We start from the raw sequence: 15,822 nt of genomic DNA, 5'->3' as shown, positions 1-15,822 counted from the left end.
GCCATGCTGAGCCCTGAATTCCAAACCTCTTCAGGATAGACACAAGTGTCTTGAGGTTAACGGTGTCAAATGCTGCAGAGAGTTAGAGGAGAATGACTACAGATGACAGTCATCTGTCCGTATGAAGCTTCTCAGAAACAGACAGAAGGACAGTCTCAGTAGAATAAACTGTTCTGAAGCCAGACTGGTTAGGATCCAGGAGGTTGTTCTGTGACAGATGAAGTGATAGCTGATTGTAAACACAGCGCTCAAGGATTTTAGAAAGAAATGAGAGGAGCGAAACTGGTCGGTAGGATCAGGTGGGTTTCTTTAGGACCCACACCCCATACTCGTGTGCTGTTCTGCAGTGTTTCACAATGACAGTGCTTCACTTTCACAAATCTGCCACATAAGCCAGGGTTGACTAGACCATGCAATCTGTAACAGTGAAGGTTTTAAAATAAGTTCTATAGGATCTTGGCAACTGCTTCAAAACTGATAATCGAAAGACAGAGAACGGTCATATGTTGTCCCTAGATTCTGCAGTTGTTTCATTAATGGTTTGACCTCAGGATGAGCAACAATTAAGATGCCTGTCTTGCATTTATTTGGAGAAAGTTAGAAGCAGAGACCAGATAAAAACCTAATTTTACTAAAATGAAGTTGGATGTTATCTGCACATAAATTTTATCAAATGATAACCATTAAATAAGGCCCCAGCACTAAACCTTGTGGTATGCCACAAACACAGAGAACAAATATCACAGAACAAATATCCCAAAATGTCTACCACTGAGGTAGGATGATAGACTTACAAGCATCCGAAACAGATAAAGGTAACTGAAATTTACAGCTCTGCAGGCATTTGTCCAGCTGAATGCTGGACCTAATGTCTGCTATAATTAATTCAGACAGAAAAATGAAAACATGTTGCAATTATAATTGATAAAGATTTTACAAAACATTAGTAAGTGGAAAGGTAATGTTGTTAGTATCAAAACAAACCTTAGGTTTCCTCTTAGAAGACAAAATTATGTTAAAATAATAAGCAGTTCAAGTTTCCTTAACTGCTAATTATAAAAAAGAATATAACATATTTTTTTTAGAGGCAATCATTCGGCATCCATGGTAACATGTTAAATCACCTTATATTTTGCCTTTAAGGAGGCAACTTTTACCAGGATGAGAAAAGATTAAGCGCTCAACATCACTATGAGTAGTAAACAGGTCTATCATTAAGTCAGTAGAGAACTGATTGATCATGTGCAAACATGTCAGTCTTTTAGGAGCATCAGCAATCGCAGTTAAAGTTACTTAACAATATCATCACAACAAACATCATCAACATTAAAACAACAAGGTTTATGTTTAAAACAGCGTGACTCAATAACATTAAGAAATTATTTAGCTGCATTTTTAGATGCATCATTAAATAACAAATTTTGCAGTTTAAGTCAGAACTCAAAAAGTCTCTGAACTCAGATGGATCAGGAGGACAATAAAAACATGAAATTAGTTTAAACTGGCCAACTTTAGTAATCAAACATAAAATCAATCCATAGGGCATATTTAGATGTCCACATAGAGACAGATAATGGCACCCATGACCGTTTTTTTCTTTTATTTCAACACCAACACATGAGATGTGGTTGGTCTGATCACCTAATCTCCGGTCCCCATAAGATATCTAACCTCTCATTTCTGTAGAATCCTTCTCTTTAAACTGCTTTGCTCTCATTTTGGTCATCATTTTGTGTTCTTTCAGCTTGATATTTTAAATAAACCGAGATGAAATTGTGCCACACACTTTGAATGCAAAGTTGATTGCTGAGTGTTAATTACATTTGAAAGATGACATAATGTTACATGCCCATTATGTGTGTGTGTGTGTGTGTGTGTGTGTGTGTGTGGTGTACATGTATAACACACCTGTAGGGCTCCAAGGCTGCACCCTCCTGTTTCTCCTTCTGGACTATTTTTAAGGTCAGGTCCTTCATTTAGGCTGTCACTTTGAAACCCACCTAGTTCACAGTGCTGTCTTGGCTCCTCTGAGGGTGTGTCTTGAGGAGCATTTAGGGAGGATGAGTTGGAAAGAGGCGGGGCAGGTGGTGTGCTGGGTGTGTTTTGTATGTTGCCATGTTTCTTCTTGCGGAGTGTGTCAATCCAACTGGCACTGTGTCGCGAGGCAAAAGTAGCAAGAGCCAGTGAACTCAAACGCATGTTCTTCCCAGATGTGATCAGCTCCCCAAAGCCTTCCTGATGTGCAAATGCATAGCCTGAGCGATGGGAGCCACTTCTCCCCAGGCGTCCCAAAGACACTCCCCCCATCTCTCCTCCATCCACTCCCATACCACGGCTGACACAACCGCCGGGCTTCCGCTTCTTCTGGTGAACTAGCTGTGTGTAGCGTACCTGCAGAGAGAGAGAGAAAATAGAATAAATGAAAAAAGACCCACAGAATGACTATGAAAAGAAAACAATAATTAGATTTGAAGTATGACTACAACATCTCAGATTTTAGGATTACATAAGAGCGTGTGTACCGTATCTGAGAGCTGAGGTTTGAGTTCCACTTTGAGGAAGCGGAATGCCAACACAGGAGCAATACAGATCACAGTGGCCAGAGCAATGGTCAACCACACTACTGGCTGCTTTAATGTATTCTGGGCGCTTCCTGTACAAACATAAACACATATTATATGATATATAATGGTTATTCAAGACACTGAAACACACTGGCATGGATGTGAATTGGCAAAATGTGCCTGTGTACAAAATTAACAAGTAAATTTGTCATAAAATATCAAATCTATACAATTATTCAGTCAGTTGGCCTCTCGGGTTCGATAAAATCTATAACCCTATTATAGTACTGTGCGATATGGCATAAAATTCATATTGCTATCTAAATTTAACCATAGACGGTAGATGGTATATATTGCATATATTTAAGTAAATTTAAATGTAACTGTTTTGAAAGGGTAACATGAGACCATAGCAAAGGCACTGCAGGAGAAGGTTTTATAATAAACTTTTTACAGATATCAACATATAGCATAACTGTATACTAGATAAAACAATATCTGTCCAATTCTACTGAAAGTGAAATACCAAGAATTTGAGTGGATATATAATATTTCTATTTTAGCTGTAGCGTTTACATAAAAATAGTCAGAAAATATTTAAATAACATTATGCTTGTTCATATTTTGTCATGCAGTACCTTCCAGGACTCTATGCGTGGGAGCGATCAGGCAAGTAGAACGTGTTGCTACTCGATTTGGAGTGATAACCCGATTTGGACTGCTCATGCGTGCGCATGCATAATACGAAAGTCACCAGGGTACAGCCTAAACCTAACCCTACATCTAAACAAAACTGTTGCGCATGTTTCCGGTCCAAATCGGGTAGCCACAGTAAGGATTGGACACTGACACATGCGCTGCACTTAGTAATGCCGGATGTGTGTAGTGACCGACGGATTACTGACAAGCTATTGACAGCTTGTTTTATTTTATTTATTAGGTGTGCAGTATTTTGTAAGACCTTTAAACTCTAGATTTAAGAAGTACTAGTTGTTTTTAATTATATATATATTTAAGTTATATATATATTTTTTGGAAACATCTCTGCTCTCGCCCAAACTAATGGCTTGTGGTGCAAGTAGTCATGGTTTCGTGCATGTAATCCAACCTTGTCATTTTCGTGAAAAATCAAGTCAAGTTTATTTCTAGAGCACTTTAACAGCAGTTCCACTGCACCAAAGTGCTCTACAAAACATAAATGGACATACAAATGTACACAAAAATACAATATACTTTAAATAATAACTTTAAATGCCTAGGAAGGCTAAAGAAAAGTGTAGATTTAAATGCAGAGGTAGTGGGAACAAATGGCTGACGATAAACAAGATTAGTTATGTATGGTGGGGCCTGTCCATTTAGAGCCATAAAAGTCAACTAAATTTTAAACTGTATTCTAAAATTTACAAGCAACCAGTGTATATCCATACACAAATACGACCAAATGAACAAGAGACATTTCTTGGGCTCAACTTCATTCTATCAATCATGCAATTATGAAAATTCTGTGAGAACCCTTTTCAACAAAACAAGACTGGAAAGTCAGTTGTTTATTTCTCTGAATTACTCACCCAGGAAGTTGAACTGCTGGGGGAAAAGGCTGAAGAGAATGTCACTGTGCAGGACGAAGAGGATGGTGAAGTACGAGCCCAGGGAGCCCCACACAAAGAAGTGGTTAATGGCTGTCCAGTAACCTGTATCCAGGGCAATCTGGGTGCAGACACACAAAAACATGAAAACCAATAAAAATTACAAAGCTAAACACACACATACTGAAGACTTACAACAATTAATAGCACACACATGATCAACAGAGACACACAATTTTTACACATACTCACCTGCACACTGACAACAATGACGAGTGCTGTTGCTGTGGTGACAGCAAAGGTCTGATAATCAGCGAGTGCAATGCCATTGCTCTGTGTGGCGTGGGAGAGGACGCTGTACGGCACGAAGAAGAGCACCACAGAGGTGTAGATGCCCTGTGTGATGCAGATGAAGAACTCACGCTTGTTAAACAGCAGGTTGAGTTGCCCTGGCTCATACAGCTTGGGGTACTCCAGACTACGCTGCTCAGGGACATCCTACAGCAGAGAGACAGCGATGGGCCACAGGGAAGAGAAAGACAAAATGCAGGGAAAATGAGGTGGAAGAAAATATGGTTATAAAAAAATCGAGACAACAAATTCTATTCCTTATTTAGTCCAGAATTACAAGCAGTATGTCTCAATGGATTTTGATCCTTTATGCCCATAAAAAAAAGGAAAAACCTGGAGGAGTAAAACAGAAAGTGACCCCCTCCCAGAGTTGAGTAGGTGTCAGAGCAGGGTTGGTAGTTGAACAAAACAGGTTGATTGGTAAATGTCACAACAGATGTAAAGAAAAAAAGAATAATACTGTTGGGGGGTTTCTGTGTGAGCTGTACATTACACTCACCTGATCAAATATGCCCATAGCAAGCACCGGCAGGGAGGTGTAGACAATGTTGTAGAGAGTGATGAAGTACTGATCATACACTGTCTGCAGGACAGAAAGACTCAGTTCATCTCATAGAGCCATTTGTTTCCAATACTTATATAAGGATAATTGCAAAATATCACAACCTGTATCCGTAATTCATCACGTCCAATTACAACCAGAATCCCCAACCCTCTGACCTCACCTGAGCAGAGAAGCCACAGAAGAACCCAAACCAGAAGTGCACCATGGTAAAGGCAAAGTTCTTGTAAAAGAAGTAGCAGAGGAAGCGGCACATGCGCAGGTAGGACCAGCGGCCATGCACCAGCAGGAGGCGCTGTAGGAAACGGAACTGGGCAAAGGAGTAGTCAGATGCCAGCACGGCCTGGATGCCCTCCTGACCACTGATGCCCACACCAATATGAGCCGCTGGAGAAAAAGTGAGACAGAATGTGTTTCCCTTCATTCTGCCTTCATTACCAAAGATTTTATGCACAGTACCACAGCTATCGTGGGGCAGTATTTGACAGCCACTGATTGTGCAAGTTCTCACACTTAAAAAGATGCGAGAGGTATGTAATTTTCATCACAGGTACACAGGTAAACTGTGAGAGACAAATTGGAAAAAATACAGGAAAACTGTAAGAATTTTAAAGAATTTATTTGTATAATGGTACAGAAAGTGTTTAGCAATTACAAACAAGCAAGAATTCTGTCCCTCACAGACCTTCTATCCTTCACTTGTTACCTGTATTAATGGAACCTGTTTGAACTGGTTAACTGTATAAAAGACACCTGTTCACACCATCAAATAGTCAGACTCCAACCCTCACCATGGCCAAGACCAGAGAGCTGTCTAAGGGACAAGATTATATACCTGTACACGACTGGGATGGGCCAATCTACAAGGAAAACCGCTTGGTCAGAAGTGGTTAACTGTTGGAGCAATTATTAGAAAATGGAATCACCAACAATCTCCCTCGACCTGGAGCTCAGTGTTGGCAGATCCTAAATAATGAAGTATTAGCTTAAAATTATTGAATTTTGAGAAATTATCATTTGCACGCAATTTCCATTCTGATGTTGAAAATCTGCTTCTGTAACACATATTATCATAGATTGTGCAAATTTTTTTTACAATCTGCCGCTCACAGTTAAAGTGTACCTATGATGAAATTTATAGACCTCTCTCATCTTTTTAAGTGGGACACAATATGTAGCTGCCAAATACTTTTCTTGCCCCAGTGTATATACATTACACATTGATTTCAAAAGTTCATAGTCTTCCTGTAAATGTCAATTTATAGTGTGTTTATACACTAATGCAGTTGTTTCTAGAAAACATTTCCTATATTTAATAGATAGAGCAAAGCTGCATCTTTCTGGTCATGAGGTTAAATATCTTAGCAGTCCCTCTCTCTTGCGTTTCCTCTCACACCAACCTCATTACTGCCAGACTGACACACACACACACACACACACACACACACAGCCTTACAGCTTCTCTCCAATAAACAAAGATAGGGGTAAAAAATATATTTTGGAAATATTACATTCACCCATTTTTTAAACATGTTATTGTAATTGCAGGTAAATGGAGAGTGTGAGGTAGACAGACAGGGCTCTACTTTCTTTATGCTACATGTAAACATAATGTCAGCACAAATGACTAGCGTTCTTTTGTGTGTGTTCCTGTATGTGGCACCTACCATTGTGCCAGTACACTGCAGAACATACTCATGCACCTATACCTATGGACTATTTAGAGTCACGTAGCACAGATTCTTTTGGATAGTGGGAGGAAACTGGAGAATCCAGAGGAAATCTGTTCCAACACAGGGAGAGCATACAAACTCTGCATATACAAAGCCAGAGCTAGGATTTGAGCAAACAACCTAGGAGTATGAGGTCATGAAGCAAAAAATTTATATTCATTTGTCTAATTTCATTTGAGTCCCAAAAAGCTTTGTTAAACTGATTGAATCAAAGCCAAAACATATTCAACTGTACCTGAATTGTTTAATTTGTGGCAGAATCTTGTGGTGAACATTTGTAACTACAGACTTTGTGTATAGTTCGGAGAATAGACATGCACTGACTTGACTGAAATATCCACTGCCCCTTTGTAAGCTTAATTACATGAAACTCCTTCTTCCTCCTCCACATCCTGTCTTTTTGCATGTTGCAAAAAGACAACATTAGGTTAGTTAGAACTTTGTGCAGTCCTTACAACAATGGACCCTTGTGAGGAGAGATGTCACTGGATGTCAGGTAGGATGTCACTGCGGCCTAGCCAAGTCACTTCAAGATACAGTGCTCATGTATTTAATAATAATAATAAAGCCATAAATGCCTGTTGATTTTATATCACCCTTTGAAAACTAATATTCCAGATGTCTTTATTACAGTTACTTTTACAGCATTTATCAGACGCCCTTATCCAGAGCAACTGGAATCAGTAGTTACAGGGACAGTCGCCCTGGAGACATTCAGGGTTAAGTGACTTGCTCAGGGACACAATGGTAGTAGGTGGGATTTGAACCTGGATCTTCTCTATCATAGGTAAGTGTGTTACCCACTAGGCTACTACCACCCATTATGAGCTACTGTACCTCTACCTGACCTTTCCCCACACATTTGTCCATGCTTCAACACACAAAAATACCAGACCTGACCAGGTGAGGAACATCATATTACCGCATCAATCCCTCCCTGCTTTACTCACTTTTGATCATGCTGACGTCATTGGCACCATCTCCAATGGCAAGGGTAACAGCTTTCTTGTGCCGTTTAATGAGTTCAATCACAAGGGCTTTTTGTAGTGGAGTCACACGGCAGCAGATCACTGCCTTGCACACAGACACAGTTTCCACAAACTCATACTCCATATCAGCCTCCAATGCATGTGCCTGTAACAGAAGGGAAATCACAGAGAGTCAGCAGAACAAGATCATCACACAACAAGACATTTGCTGAGAAACCACTCACCAGACTGTGGCCACTGATAACAAGGGCAAACTCCCCTGAAATGGACTCTAGCAGTGAAGTTGGTGAGGTTGGGTTTTTGGGCTTTTCACTGAAGCCATTGCCGAGTGAGCAAGCCTTGCCCAGTCCCTGTGTCTCTTCTTCTTTCATGGCATCTCTGGAATTGGCAACCATCCTCTCCCTTGATCTCCTGTAGGTATGGGCAAAAAGACAAAGATACAGGGCACAGGATAGAAAACGGATAGATGGATGGTGCATGGACGGACAAATGGACAGATGGAATTACAGATTACGTAGGCAATCCACAAACAATATTCTCTTTTCTGTTGTGTTACATATAGTTTGGCACCAAACTCATCTACACTAGACTGTCCCACAATGTTTGTTGCTAGATATTGACAGTGATACATTGAATGACTGATATAGTCAATGATATTAGGTTATTTTTTTCTGATCATAAAATTGACAGAGTTTGTGATTGTGAATTAGATTCTAAATGTTTTGGTTCAACTGGACCTGGGACTGCCTCTGGGGACAGTGGTGGCCTAGACCCGTAATCAGAAAGTTGCCAGTTCGAATCCTGAATTGCACCTTGCTCCACTGAGCAAGGTACTGTCCCTGCACACTGCTCCCCGGGCGCCTGTAAAGGCTGCCCACTGCTCACTAAGGTGACGGGTTAAATGAAGAGGACATTTTGTTGTGTCACCATGTGCTGTGCTGCAGTGTTTCACAATGACATAATTTAACTTTCACTTCAAATGAGTAAAGAGTGATGAGTACCATAAAAAAGCAAATCATTAATGGTTATTTGATGATTCAAAAGTGAAATATTTATTTACCTGAGCTCCTCTCTGACACCCTGAACTGTGTGGCCATTGATGATGAAGATCTCAGTCATGTCATCCGTTAGCATCTTACATGAGTAACCAATATTTACTGCAGTCTCTGAGAGATGGAGAGTGTGTTCATTTGGGTACAACTAGAACTTTTTTCAGCCAGTCTACATTTCATTGGTTTAAACTGCAAATTATTCTATTATGAGGTGGAATGACAATAAAGAGAGAGAAAGTGAGAGGACAGAAAGTACAGAAAAAGGATTTTCTGACAGTGTATGTGTGTCCCACACCTTGTTTGTCTCCTGTTAGTACCCAGATCTTGATGTTGGCAAGGGAGAGGATTGCAATGGTCTCAGGAACTCCCTCTTGCAGTTTGTCTTCTATGGCTGTGGCTCCTAAAAGCTAAACACACACAAAAAAGTACATAAATACATGTATACACCAAACACAACCACACAGCTCATAATTTCTACACCAGACAGCTCCTTTGGCCTTAATAGTATCTCTTAGATAAGATAAGATAAGATGATCCTTTATTAGTACCACAAGTCCAGATGAAAAAAAAAAAAAAAAAAAAAAAAGTAGACAATATGCTGACTGTATAATATAAAACGTTAAATATGCAAATAAAAAATATTGAGTTTTAAAAATATCATTATATACATTAAAATATATTTGTGAACATCTGTATAGATAAAATATATGTACAGAGTGGATATACATACACATTTATACATACACATAAGAAAAACAGAAATTGTGTATTGGATGTGTCTATGTAAGTGTAGTCAGCTGTTGTACAGTCTGTCAGCAGTTGGAAGGAAAGACCTTCTGAATCTTTCCACCTGCTACTATAGGAGCTGCCCACTGCTGTCAGGACCTCCTGCATGGCGTGGGAGATGTTGTCCAACAGGGATGACAGCTTAGCCACAATTCACCTATCACTCACCAGAGGACATTCTAGAGCAGAGCTGGCCCTCCACAGCAGGTACATCCTGCTCTGCTCTTTTCTGTAGAGATCATCAGAGTTGCAAGTCCAGTCCAGTTTATTGTTCAGATGAACACCAAGGTACCTGGAGCCCTCCACAGCCTCAATGTCAATACCCTGGATGTTCAGCAGTTGCAGTAGAGGATGTTTGACATCTACCGCCAGCTCCTTGGTCTTTCAAGTGTTGATCTGGAGATATGTCTGCTTGTCCCAGTCCACAAAGTCCTGGGTCAGTTCTCTGTACTCCTTGTCGTCCCTATTTGTTATGAGGCTGACTATGGTCATCAGAGAACTTCTGTAGTAAGCAGTTGGCGGAGTTGTCAGTTAAGTCTGCAGTGTAGATGGTGTCCTGCAGACCACAGTAAGATGGGAAATTCCATGTAATTTTAAGCTTTATCTTAAATGAAGACCCCTGCTTGTATCTTTATTAAGCTGTGGCCTGCCCCAAGCAAGCAAGAGGAGTCACCAGGGTACCAGGTGCCATGGCGGGAAAGTCTTGTTGTTGGGTGAATGACCACTATCTCCCTGTATCTGTTTGGACAAGGCAGAAACATCAACAACAACAACATTTATTTCTTATATAGCCCAAAATCACATACAGTATGTCTCAATGGGCTTTGACAGGCCCTACAGTTGACATCCCCCTCACTTGACCCTTCTGCACACAAGGAAAAACTCCACAGAAAAAAAAAGGAAGAAAGGAAGAAACCTTGGGATGGAGTGACACAGAGAGGGACCCCCTTCTAGGGTAGAGTGAGCCTGCAAGTGGTGTCAGTGCAGGGCTGGTGATGATTTGTACAATATAATAATACGTCCTACAGTTGTAGGGTTGGAGAAGTCCAGAATCATGGTCTAGATTACGTGTCCATAATGATGCTACTGGTCCACTTGAAGATCCCTGAAGCTGTAGTTGTAACGCTGGTGGTGGTCCTCTGGTTCCCTCTGGTTCTTGTCAAAAGACAATTTGATTGGTCTGTGGCAACCTTTTTGGGAGTCAAATACAGATTATAAAAGTAGTTCTCTTGAAGGCTGCACTCTCTTCTTTTCCTCCTCCATTGGGGGTTTCTCCCATGTCTCTCTCCTTTCCTGCTTCTCCAGGTCCAGGCTCCCGCCCTGGAGCTTGGCTCCCTGCTTTTCTCTCTCCTTTCCTGTCTCTCTTTCTCCTTTCTTTTAATTTGTGTTCTTCTGTAATATCGGTACCATTTTTACATACAACATTCACATGTAACTGCAGTAGAAATAAACCTGTGGTAATAAATTAGACTTGTAACTTCAGTTGTGGCATGCGCATGTGTATGTCCAGGTAACATCAGATGAATCTTTTTACACCATCCTCTCCGAAACACAGCCCTGAGCATACTGTGGTCGGTTGGCGAGGTAGTTCAGGTTACATTTTGTAAGGTGATGATTCACTCCTGTGTATTCCAGCTTGTCCCTCAGGATTGTAGAAGGAATGGTGTTGAAGGCACTGGAGAAATCAAAGAACAGTCTCCAGGTGAGAGAGTGAACCATGTAACCATGGTGAATGACTGCATCCTCCTCTCCAGTGCCAGGATATGTGGAGGCGGCGTGAAGTGGCTAAGCTGTCTGAGGTGGAACAACAGCAGTGGGACTGGGGTGGTGTCTGCAGTCATTTACGGCATTTATCAGACGCCCTTATCCAGTAGTTACAGGGACAGTCACCCTGGAGCAACTTAGCAAGTATCTTGCTCATGGACACAATGGTAGTAAGTGGGGTTTGAACCTGGGTCTTCTGGTTCATAGGCAAATGTATTACTCACTAGGCTAGTACCACCCCAGTCGATATTGAAAACTGCTTCCTGGAAGAATCAAACCTGTTAAAGCAGTGATTCAGTTCCTTCGGTGTCATCCACACAGAAGTTAATGAGGTTTGTAATGCAGGTGACAAGGCTGTGGATGCTCTCCCTGTGCTCGTCACAAAGCCCCACCCATACAGCAGACAGTAAACAGTCCGTAAGAGGATCCTTGATGTCCTCCAACCATTTCTGTACTGTGCATGTGACTGGTGGCTCCCTGCGCACTAATGGCTCATACACAGGGACAAGGTGCACAAGGCTGTGATCTGAACTTCCCAGGGGAGAGAGGGGTGATGAACAGTATGCCTCTTTTGTGTTTGCATACAGCAAGTCCAATGTTTTATTGTCTTTGCTAAGGTTACATAGTTTTTGAATGGCATAGTTATGTAGTAGACCAATGAGTAACGGTGTACTCACAGTAGGCATGGTTGCTGTGAACCGGGCCCGCGTGCAATTGTCCCCCCTCCACCTCTGGCCTGCACTCACATAGGATTTCAGCATTCATGCCGGAGCACGCTTACGTCATTACGGTGTGATGGTTTCAGGATAAACAGGAAGAGTTGTGCTCTCGCCGAATGCAATAGAGTCCATCGCTCTGGTTACTTTGTGGATTGTAATTTTGAGACGTTTGGTTAGTGGAGTGAATTTAGCTTTACAATTATGGCTTTTATCATATGGCCTTATCCAGAGCAACTGGCATCCACCATGAAGATCATTTCTCCAGCTGTTCTTCTATGCTCTCGTCTGCCTACATTTCCAACAAACGTTGGTAAATGAAATGTAAAATATTAATTCTTACTCTTTCACTACTCCTTTTTACATTCACACCACGCTTCTGAAAACACTTCATGAGACACAGTTGGGTTTTTGTTCTGCAGTTGTTTGTGTAAAAATAACGCACTTATAGTGAGATTACAGCATAGTTATTGGTCACTGGATAGGCAAAGACAGAGATCAATCTGTGACCCAGAGCCCAAAACAGTTACAGTAAACCTTTACTGAACCAAAAAGGATCAATATTGGTATAGTAAATGTATTTATCTAAAGTTGATATTTGGCAGCAGTTGCTGCTATTATGCAAAGAGATTCAAACACACAGACACAGACCATCATGTCCTGCTCAATCTCTTCATAGGCAGCAGCTAGTCGATCCTCTCGAAAATCCACTGTTCTCCCGGCACCACGGTAAAGTTCAGCCCATTCCTCCCACTCGTCTTCTGTTAGATCACGATAAGCCAGAGCCAGCGTCCGCAAACCATCACTAGCATACTCCTGAAACACACACATAAACAAATGATAGCAAGGTGAACGTGCTGTACTGGAACACACACAAACACAATAAATAAATAAAAAGGAAGTAAGAAATATTATTCATTTTATTAGATTTTTTTTATTTGTCACTTTAGGGTGGTAACTGTTGAAGAGATGGGAATGTTATAAACAGAGCAAGTAATGATTGTTATTGGAGATGTCTGGACCTGGTGCCGATCAGCATGGCTTCAGCTTTGGAACATTGAATCATCCACCTTCTATAGAGCACGGTGCCCCTAGCCCATCAGGACATCTGGGTCCTAATCACTGATTACATTTTACATTTACAGTATTTATCAGACGCCCTTATCCAGAGCGACTTACAATCAGTATTTTACAGGGACAGTCTCCCTGGAGCAACTTAAGGTTAAGTGTCTTGCTCAGGGACACAATGGTAGTAAGTGGGATTTGAACCCGGGTCTTCTGGTTCACAGGCGAGTGTCTTACCCACTAGGCTACTACCACCTCACTGATGAATTTAATATGATTTTATCCTACTTTTATTAATTGTATTTTGGTTTAGTGACAATTATTGTTTTTGTCACGAAATCTGCCCCCTGCATTTAACTATCACCATAGTAAACAGAGCAGTGTGTGGGGATGGTATTTCGCTCAGCAGCACCTCAGTGGCACCTTGGCGTTTTGGGATTTGAACCCGCAACCTTCCAGTTGCCAATTGATGACAAATGTAGTCATGGAGATGCGTTGTTCACATTTAAACGGCAAACATTTAAAAGAAACACAGTTCAGGGAGGGGCCGTATGGTAGATTCTAGGTTCTGTAAACAGATCCAAATCTGATTATACATGAGGCACATGAGGTAGCATTTGTTTGTAAAGGAATGTGCTCAATTTTGATTGTGAATAAAGCTTTATATCACGGTAATGGACAGACTAGCTTTAAATATACTCTACATTTTATGCCATGCCCTATGGATACTGCCCACTAGATTGCTAATAGCTGGATGAGCACAGGTACTCTGGTGACATGTTTGAGACACAATGATGCTTGTCACAGGCCACATAGATGTAATGACACATGGATGAAAATCAAGAAATGCATGATTGTACTTGGTAGTACTTCCAAATGGTGGCAGACCTGGTGTTTGGCTGTGTTTTGCTGGGTCTGGATGAAGAGGGGCGAGGGTTTCCGTTCACCCGGAAAATCAACTACTTCATCAGTTCTACATACAATGGTGTGATTGTAGATCAGGATGCCCAGTGTGTTGCACTTACTGGAACCTGGAGGAGGAAATTCCTCATTGGCTGACAGACGGGAAGTTCTAGGACTCTCCTAAAGAACTCTAAGCCATGATGGCAAACATTCAAAAGCAAATCAAGCTGACGCACCAGTCCTGACCTTTATGAACAAGTCAAAATCTCAAAGGTCCAGATCAGTGCAGTCTCAAGCCCAAGGGTCTATTTTTATGCTTTTGTGTTTTGCGGGATTTATTTGTATTATAGTTTATTCAAAAAGTGTTTAGGCTGCATCATATATACAATCTTACAACCATACAATCTTTTTTACTGTGGACAGTTTGCTATTGGTGTTGTAGCAGCTATTCTGTCACAACAGCAGAACAGAGCAGGAAAAAAGGATGCATACGCACTACTTTAACAGGACAGGGAATTTACTCATAACAAAGCATGTCACACTGGACAATGTACATTAGTGGCCAAAAGATTTGAGAATGACACAAATACTGGCTTTCATAAAGTTTACATTTACATTTACATTTATGGCATTTATCAGACGCCCTTATCCAGAGCGACTTACAATCAGTATTTACAGGGACAGTCTCCCTGGAGCAACTTAGGGTTAAGTGTCTTGCTCAGGGACACAATGGTAGTAAGTGGGATTTGAACCCAGGTCTTCTGGTTCATAGGCGAGTGTGTTCCCCACTAGGCTACTACCACCCTAAGTTTGCTGCTTCAGTGTTTTTAGATCTTTTTGTCAGTTGTTTCTGTGGTCTACTGAAGCATTTTACGTTTCAAAGGCTTTTATTGACAAGACATCTACTATTCACCTTGACATGCTGTCAATAAAATTCTGGGCCAAATCCTGACTGATTCTTGGAGTTTGCCAGAATTTGTGGGTTTTTGTTTGTCCACCCGCTCTTGAGGATTGACCACAAGATCTCAATTGGGTGCAGTGTGTGGGGACGGTGCTTTGCTCAGTGGCATCTCAGTGACACCTTGGCAGATCGTGATTACGGGGCCGCTTACTTAACCGCTAGGCCACCACTGCCCCAAACGATGATCCGATAAATAGTTGATTAAGATGCAATCTTAGTAGCAGCAATATTTTTGCCTGTGAAATCCTTTTCATGATGACTGCATGTGTTTCCTTGCAGGTTTCCAAGGTTAAAAGAACAATTAATTCAAGGATCACCCTCCTTTTAAAGCATTCAGTCTGCTATTCTAATTTAATCAGCATGACAGAATGATCTCCAGCATTGTGCTTGTCAATACTCTCACTTATGTTAATGAGAGGATCACTCAAATGATCTCAGCATGTCCTTTTGTGGAAGGGCTGAAATGCATGGGAAATGTTTTTTTTGGGGATTCTTTTTCAGGCAATTCATCTGATCACTCTTCATAACATTCTGTACATGCAAATTGCTGCAATAAAACTGAAACAGCAAACTTTGTGAAAACCAGTATTTGTGTCATTCTCAAAACTTTTGGCTACGACTGTAAAGAGACATACATACATACATACATACAATGTTCCAAAACTGACTACACACAACATTTATGTACTTAACATCAAGTGCACAGAATCAGGAAATTGGGACAATGACACTGACAACAGGAAAATCTGCTGGAACACCCCCTAAAGTCAAGACCGTGTCATATTGACAT

At 41.1% G+C, this 15,822-nt stretch overlaps 1 protein-coding gene across 6 annotated transcripts in view; it reads right to left on the bottom strand.

The window, feature by feature from the left end:
• atp8b2 (ATPase phospholipid transporting 8B2) overlaps window positions 1-15,822 on the bottom strand; it is a 61,463-nt gene that overhangs the window by 7,692 nt on the left and 37,949 nt on the right. For all 6 annotated transcript variants that reach the window (XR_003749463.1, XR_003749462.1, XM_028975680.1 and 3 more), the window contains 11 exons: window positions 12,755-12,919; window positions 9,133-9,244; window positions 8,846-8,951; window positions 8,010-8,196; window positions 7,747-7,930; window positions 5,227-5,450; window positions 5,001-5,084; window positions 4,403-4,648; window positions 4,133-4,271; window positions 2,523-2,653; window positions 1,909-2,391 (listed from right to left, as the gene is read on the bottom strand). Coding sequence is in view for 4 of the 6 variants with exons in the window: in XM_028975680.1 (XP_028831513.1) it covers window positions 1,909-2,391; window positions 2,523-2,653; window positions 4,133-4,271; window positions 4,403-4,648; window positions 5,001-5,084; window positions 5,227-5,450; window positions 7,747-7,930; window positions 8,010-8,196; window positions 8,846-8,951; window positions 9,133-9,244; window positions 12,755-12,919 (2,061 nt within the window). In the remaining 2 variants the exon portion in view is untranslated. The remainder of the gene's footprint in view (window positions 1-1,908; window positions 2,392-2,522; window positions 2,654-4,132; window positions 4,272-4,402; window positions 4,649-5,000; window positions 5,085-5,226; window positions 5,451-7,746; window positions 7,931-8,009; window positions 8,197-8,845; window positions 8,952-9,132; window positions 9,245-12,754; window positions 12,920-15,822) is intronic.

The sequence above is a fragment of the Denticeps clupeoides genome, chromosome 4 (assembly GCF_900700375.1).
Source record: "Denticeps clupeoides chromosome 4, fDenClu1.1, whole genome shotgun sequence".
NCBI lineage: Eukaryota > Metazoa > Chordata > Actinopteri > Clupeiformes > Denticipitidae > Denticeps > Denticeps clupeoides.
The sequence above is the reverse complement of the archived record's forward strand: the minus strand, read 5'-3'. Positions and strand labels throughout refer to the sequence as shown.